At 51.9% G+C, this 7,750-nt stretch overlaps 1 protein-coding gene across 1 annotated transcript in view; it reads left to right on the top strand.

The window, feature by feature from the left end:
• Positions 1–7,342, top strand: part of MED12L (mediator complex subunit 12-like) — a 109,235-nt gene extending 101,893 nt beyond the window's left edge. Inside the window, 5 exon segments of the mRNA XM_010004741.1 lie at positions 1,394–1,581; positions 3,943–4,032; positions 4,575–4,617; positions 6,421–6,512; positions 7,298–7,342. Of these exon segments, the coding sequence (XP_010003043.1) occupies positions 1,394–1,581; positions 3,943–4,032; positions 4,575–4,617; positions 6,421–6,512; positions 7,298–7,342 (458 nt within the window).
• The last annotated feature ends 408 nt before the right edge of the window (positions 7,343–7,750 follow it).

Here is a 7,750-nt window from a genome sequence, read left to right as displayed (position 1 = left end):
GCAGCCCCCCGGCTTCGTCCTGCAGAGCCAGCCCCTGCCCGCAGGTACGTGCCGGGTCCTGCTGCCCGAGGGGGGAACAACTGCCCAAGTGCTCCGGGTCCCGCCGGAGCTGGCGGAGGGGCTGCCGGGGTGTCTGGGCTTGGCCCGGTCCCTCTGGGCGCTGCGGGTCTGTCTCTGCTGAGCTGTTCGGTGGGTTTGGTGGGCAACCAAACTGGCCTTCCCTGGGACGTGTGGGGACAGCGTCGGGAGGCTGGCGGGAGTTTAATGAGGAGTTCACTAAGAGAGGGGTGATTCAAAGAAGCAAATGACCTTTGTGTTATTTCTTCTGTGGTTCATAGCAAGAACCGTGCTGGGTAAGTTCATATCTGCTAGATGGAATCAATAAATCCACGGGGTCCCTGCTGCCAGTGTTGGTGATGTGTGCTGCATTTAACAGCAGCCTTGGACTTGCTCTAGAGGGCAGCAGGTGATGGTGTTTTGGGAAAGTCCTCACACGTGGAAGAGAAATGTACAAGTTGGGTTCCAGTTATAAATGTTGATGTTTTTGGTTTTTTTTTTCTGAAGCTCCAAATACAACCAGATCTGTGTTTCAAGTGTGCAAAAGTCTTCAGGATCTACCAAACGGCGGCAAAAATATTAAAGGAAATGCTGATTTTTACAAACAAATGTGTAAGATTAACTTCATAAATCTGCCGTAGAGATACATGTTTATCAGATAGCAGGGAGTGCACAGATTTCTGCCATCACCCGATTGAAACTGGCGTGACATAATAAGCTGCTCATGTGCTGCTTCTGCTCTGACGTGCAGCTTCAGCTCCTCAGCAGCAGCCTTGTGTTGTGTTGTGTTGTGTTGTTGTGTTGTTGTGTTGTTGTGTTGTTGTGTTGTTGTGTTGTTGTGTTGTTGTGTTGTTGTGTTGTTGTGTTGTTGTGTTGTTGTGTTGTTGTGTTGTTGTGTTGTTGTGTTGTTGTGTTGTTGTGTTGTTGTGTTGTTGTGTTGTTGTGTTGTTGTGTTGTTGTGTTGTTGTGTTGTTGTGTTGTTGTGTTGTTGTGTTGTGTTGTTGTGTTGTGTTGTTGTGTTGTGTTGTTGTGTTGTGTTGTTGTGTTGTGTTGTTGTGTTGTGTTGTGTTGTGCTGTGTTGTGTTGTGTTGTGCTGTGTTGTGTTGTGTGACACAGGACACACAGCAGCCCCGTAGCCTTTTCACTTCAAAGTTAGTTTGCCCATCAGTTTTTCAGGCCAGTAACGTGGGTCAGTGCAGGTCCCTGCCTGCCTTGGCAGAGTTCACCTTCCTTATCGCAGGGCTAACGAGGCAGGAGCTGCTGCCGCAGCGCTCACCTCTGCCAGCAGGCTGGTGCGGCAGGCAGAGAGGGCATTTGTGCTCTGGGTGGATTGCAGGAGGCTCCAGGCTGGATCCGACAGGCCCCTTTGTGCCGGCGACCACCAAGCGGGCGCTGTCCCAGCTGCTGCCGCCCCCCGCGCTGCCGCCGCAGCACCCGCTGCTCCGCATGAAACTCCTGCAGCAAGAGCAGCAGCAGCAGCAGCGGCTCCTCAGGCACCAAGCACAGACACGGGCTCTCCAACAGGTTTGTCCAACCCCCGAGTCCGAAGGGCCAGGCGGCGGCTCTGCCTGCCCGACGTTCGCAGCCGCAGGAGCCCCCAGCGCTGCTCGCAGCCGGGCCTTCTGCTTTTCAGCTTCCCTTGTCCTTTGGGCTCTTAGCCCCTTCTGTTTTTCCTGTGTTTCATGAAGTCGGGTTTTGCTTCTGCTACTTGATGATGTTCCTCTCCCCTCTTGTGTCACGGGGGCCCTGGCAGGACCCTGGAGGGCTCTGCCCCCTCGAGCTGTGCTCCACACTCCCAAAAACCGTGGGGCAGGTGAAGAGCTGAGACTTGTCAGTAACATTCTGAGTGTTATGTATGGAATGAATAGGCTCCCGTGGACGGTACTGAGCCCTTTCCACATTTAGAGTTCATAAATGTCATAAAAATATTGAGGCTCATTAGCATGAAACCCACATAAGCTTGTTAACATCCCTAAGTAGGAGGGTCCTTGCGTATGCACAGGTGAGCTCTGTAAAGGTGCTGTGCTGCTCCACTAACACACCCAGCCTGATCCCGCATATCCCTTATATCGTTTGCTATTCTCTTGCCTTTCCTTTTCCTTCAGGATGTCTGTAGCACTGCTGTGTCCCTTCAGGATGGCTTTGACAACAGAACGGTACCCACTCTGAGACCATGAACTTCCCTTGATTTTTCCCTTTGCACAAACATGCATTTCTTTCAACGCCCAGGCTGCACACTTTGCTTTTGATGAGAATGAGCTGCTTGGCCCTCCTCTTGCCCAGGGGCTGCATGTGGGAAGGCTGTGAATACGTTTGCACACACAGGGGATTTTTTTTCTTGCAAACATTTCCAGTAACTGCATCATTGATTAACTGTTCTCTCTCTTGTTGTGTCTCTGCACTGGGCCTGTGCCTGCTGATGGTCTGTCCTGAGCTATCCCAGGATGTGCAGTTACTGGAATGACCATATTTTGTTACTTCTTAAACAAGTAACAGCTAACACCTCCCTGCTAAATGAATGAATGGCATAGAATTCACTTGTTTCTAGGGAAAAGCAATGCTGGCATGGAGTTTCATCCCTAACACCTGGGTTGGAAAGCTTTCCAGATGTTAGCTAGAAAAGCTGTTTCAGAGTTAGTTTGCAGGACTTACGTCCTGTCTTGTGGAAGCGGCAGCGTTGCTGGAAGCACTAGCTGGAAAGGCAAAGCAAAATGTGTTTTGAAAAGGCTTTGCTGCTTCCCCTGCTGCCCACACTTCACACGTGCCATCCCTGCAGTTACCCCTGGCAGCACAGGGTGTACAGGGGCAGTGCCCTGTGCGTCCCTCTCAGGGTGGGAGCAGAGGGAGGAGAGTTCCAGCGGTGCTGCAGTTTTATCCCATGTGAGATTTTCTTTTTCACTGTGATGTTGCTGCTTGCAGTGTGTTGTCACAGTCACTTTTAGCCCTAAAGGAAAGTGCATCTCTGCAAGGATCTCCTGCTGATTGAAGATGGGAAAGGCTTGGTCAGCCCACTAAGACTTGTTTTGTTTCTTTTGTGGTGAGCTGGGCAGGAGCATCCCTGCTGCCAGCTCGTGTCTGAGCTTTTGCAGTGGAATGCAGTTGAAAATGGTCAGGTGCAGCTGTGCAGCATCCCTGTGGTACTGAACACACAGAGCTGCTTGTGTCCCTGGCAAATTCTCATTGCTGGACTTTTACAGTCTTGGTCCTGAGATTAAGCCTACCTTTTTTTCCCCCCCTCTTTCCTGGTGCTTCCAAACATACTGTGCAGTTTTAGGTGAAATCTGAAATTATTTGCCATCAGTTAGGCACAAATACTGAAGCACTTTGAACTCAGTGAACTTGGCTGCCTGTGGATCACACATATGGAGTTTCCCAGCTGTGCTGGTAGGGAGCAGGAGGTGCTTGTGTTACCCACTCATCACACTGGTATTTGGTGTGTCATCATGAAATTTGCTGCTCAGCATTTTGCCTGCTTCATCTGGAGGGGGGGGGGTAGCCTGAGAAAGAGATCATTGGTGTGTTTATAGTAGAGATTGCCTTTCACTCTGGGCTTCCTGGACACCTTCATGCACTGTCTTCAAGACAGCTAGAATATTTTTTTCCTAATCCTTTGCAAAGCCCCATTTTACAGGGTGTCTGCAAGACCTCTGTTGAGTCAATGGCTGTTTCTTCACTGCTGCTGTGTTACAGTAATGTCAGAAATCAAACAAAAGTCAATTTTTCCTCCTCCCTGTGAGTAAATACAGTTCAGCAGTTTGGCACTGAGAAGCTGCCTTGAAGGAAGTGGCCAGGAACTCTTTAGAACACAACTCGGTGGGGTTTGTGTCCAGGACTGGACTTGTTTGGGGTGTGGAGGCTGTGTCTGATGGGTGATGTGTCTTTCAGGGTCAGCCGATGGACCAAGCTGCTATTTTTGCTCCTCAGGTTGGCCCGGTGTCTCAGCTCCCACAGCACCCAGGGTTGCAGCAAGCACAGGTACTGCTCTGCTGCCACCAGCCCTCGATCCCCAGCTCCCTCACCCCCAGCCCCCACCTCTGTGCTTGGGACCTGCCTCGTGGGGGGTTTAGGGGGATGTCGAGCCTCCTGCCCAGACTCTGTGGGGTCTGTGCATGCCAGGGCTCATAAACGTGTTTAATGTGGCCACTTCCCAGACTGTGTTCCCGGTCAAGTCAAACGTGTAGCTCAGCGCTGAGCCTGGAAGTTGGCCAGTGTTTGGTGGGGCAGTGAAACCAGTCACTGTCTCGTGGTCATCCTGGTCCTGGGGATGCTGGGGGGACACAAAGCAAGGGGAGCGGTGGAGCTGGGAGCAGAGCCCTGCTGCTGCTCCCTGGAGCCCCCTGCCCTGCGTGGCACCGGCCGGAGCCCCGGGGGGGTTCCAGCCAGCGTGGGCAGCCCGGGGCGCTCCCTGGGGACAGCACTGCCCTTGGTCCGAGCCCAGCTCTGCCTCCCCCAGCTCGGGAACCCCGGCTGCTGCTGTTCCGTGCCCCGGGGGACCGCGCTGTCCTGTCTCCCCGCAGGGAGTGCCCCACGGATACACCACGTTCGGCGGCCCCCCCGGGGGTACCCCAGCCCCTCGCTGATGGAGCGGCCCCCCCAGCCCGGGGGAGCCCTGCCCTGCCTGCAGCCCCCCCGGGACCTGCTCGTGTCTCTGCCACCTAACAGCTCATGCGGGGGCAGCTGCGGGATCCCGGTCCCCTGCACGCACAGGCGCCGTGTCCGCGTTGTGTAAACACCGCGGCGTTGGGCAGCAAACATTCCAGGTTTACCGGTCTCTAGTCAGGAAAACACAGGGCCAGCTTGGTAGTTTAACTAGCAAGAGACAAGTGAATTTCGGTTACGCCTGAGCAGGCTGCGCTGACTTCCCCGGGGAAGCACCGCTGAGTTGCAGCGCCTGTGAGAGGGGGGAGGAACTCGTGGGTAAAGACATGGGGTGAAACAGAAGGCAGGTGAGCAGGAAAGAGATCTGTAAACAGTGTCACTGTGTTAAAAAGTGTTACAGAGTAGAGTAGGGTGGAAAACTGGAGTTTCTAATGATGGCCTTCAATTATTTATCTTTGGGGTCTGGCACAGTCCAGCTCTGCTCCCAGCTGAATCAGGAATTTTGCCACTCTTATTTCTATGAAAACCTACAGGGCTGTGTTAGGAATGAAGCTGCTAACCTGAATCACCTTGTCTTTACTGGGTTTTAAACAGCTAAGCTGAGTTATGAGCTAACTAACATGTTTTGCCCATGTACATCTTTCTGCTTTGTCAGTGCTAATTACTCCCATAACAGCCTAAGAAAGTATTTCTGGCTTGATGTGTTTTTTCATTATTTTAGAAAGTTAGGAGTCTTTATAATCAGTTTAAATCCATGGAAATGTAACTATGAGATGCTGTGCCCTGGGGAACACTTTAGTGTAGCTCAGGTGGAATTCCTGCTAGAAGTGTGGGAACTCTTCTCTATTCCTAGTAAAGCAAGGGTTGAATGCCTGGGTCTGTTCTTGTTTAGAGGAACCCCTTGTTGCCTACATCAGCTACGGGGCACTAGTGTGGAATGTTTTTCAAAGTATTTATATTTGGCAACATATTCTTCCTCTAAAATGCAATGTCTGTGGAGCCTGGAAGCCTCCTGTGGCAGCTTGTGGCCCAGCGCTCCTAGGCTGGCCTGTGCCCTGTCTGTAAGTGGAGTCTCACTGTCTCTTTTTCCCCCACCAGACTGAGCCATCAGGCTCTGCAGCCCAGTCCCCTGCTCGGGGGGGCACTGTGACGTGCGGAATAACGACTTTAGAACCAATAAGGTTATAAAGAAGGTGTGTTTATTCAGCGCTGGGTGCACGGGGGATCGCTCCTCCGCAAGCGTGCACACCCTAGGACTATTGGCAAGGTCATTATATGCCACAAAGTAATACATATTCATCTATACTGCTGCATATACATTAGGTGTCCGAGGATAGGGAGGGGTTATTACAATTAATTATTAGCATAGTTGCCCCCCGAGCTCCTCCTTGTTGCACTTGCGCAGTATCTTCTGGTGGTCGTGGGCAGGGGTCTTTGGGATGAAGGCCGTATGTCTTCCTCGCTGTGCACTTTTCACCTCTTGGCATTCCTTTCTGGGGTCTGCACCAGGTTCTTGTCTTCTCTGCAAGTTTCTGTCTTCCTCGCTGTGCACTTTTCACCTCTTGGCATTCCTTCCTGGGGTCTGCACCAGGGTCTTGTCTTCTCTGCAAGTTTCTGTGGGAGCATCCTCCCACACAATACCTTCCCTCACAATTCAGGCCTTATCTATACAGTCCAAGCCTTATCTATGCTAAGCAGTGCCGTCCTGTTTACTCCTTATGTGTTAGTCCTTTCTACCAAGGGAGGCCATCTGGCTTTCCTCAGATCAACTGGACGGTGCCTCGGCCGCTCCTGCCCCGGTGCCGCTGCCCCCGGAGCTACTGAGGCAGCAGGTGCAGCAGCAGAGGCTCTTCCAGGTGAGGGACACGGGGCTGGAGGGGCTGGGAGGGTCCCTGCAGGGAGCTGTGAGGGCGCTGGCATTGCTCGCTCACTTGCAGGGGCTGCTATAAACCCAGGCTGCTTTCCCCGGGTGCAATAATTCACTGTTTACACTTGGGACTTCCAAAAGGGACCTCTGGACGTACATGTAGAATTCAGTACTTCTATTTTTCAAGCTGGTGAAACAGCCCTGGAGAGGGTAAATTTGACACCTGGCAGAAGTGCTGAGACAGAAGCAGTGGCTGTGCTCTCCCCTGTCTGGTTTCACAATGTGTACCACAATTAAATGGAAGGGTTAGCTGCCTGTCTGGTCTGTTTCCTATATTCTGATTTGATGAGATGTTTTTAATTTGGGGATAAATATCAGTTTATCAGGTAAATATGTAGGGCTTGGCACAGGGGCAGTAAATTACATTAAAAATCCTTCCCGTGGCCCTTTGAAGGCTGGAGTTATTTTAATGTTTTCCTTCTAATGCCATGGCTGTCAAGGCTGGTTCTCTTTGAATGAGAGTGTATTTTATCTAACTGGCTTGATGTTGTAGTAAAGTAAACATACCAGCTTCTTAGTATCTGTGTGTCTATTCCCAATGCTCCTGGTCAGCCCGGGTGTAGGTGGGGATGGCAGGGCAGAGCTGGAGGCTTCTTTCCTGAAGGGGAGCCCTGCTCCCCCATTGGCCCTCAGGCACCAGAAGCCACCCTGTGTGGCTGGCAGCTGCCCCCCGGTGCTATCCTGTCCCCTCTCTCAGTGTCCCTCTCCTCTCAGTTGCAGTGCACAGTAAGCGGGGGCGACAGCGACAGCCTCTGGTAAGCGAATGGCCCCGCTCTGAGTGTGGAGCAGCAATCAGTGTGAGCCCACAGAGAAGTGCAGAGGCGGTGCTTTTAAGTGCAAGAGCAAGGATAAAGGAAAGGTGTTTATCTGATAGCTATTGAAAGGTCATTTTTATCCATTTTTTACTTTTTCTTAATAGTGCTGATCTTTTGAACAACCTTCCAGTGAGAGGCTGCCTGGCTGCAGGCTCCCCTTTGGGCACGGAGCAGAGCAGAAATTCCCTGTGTCCCAGGAAACCCTGCGGGGGTTAATGCTTTTCACTGACCTCAGCAGTTACTGGAGACTGGTAGTCAGGAGGTTACATGAGGTATTTGAAGAGAAGGATTTGCTTTCAGAAAGGGAGAAGCTGCAGAAGTCTTGTAAAACACTGAACCTCCATTCAGCAGG

This window comes from Chaetura pelagica, unplaced genomic scaffold, assembly GCF_000747805.2.
Source record: "Chaetura pelagica isolate M959 unplaced genomic scaffold, ChaPel_1.0 scaffold829, whole genome shotgun sequence".
Lineage (NCBI taxonomy): Eukaryota > Metazoa > Chordata > Aves > Apodiformes > Apodidae > Chaetura > Chaetura pelagica.
The sequence above is the reverse complement of the archived record's forward strand: the minus strand, read 5'-3'. Positions and strand labels throughout refer to the sequence as shown.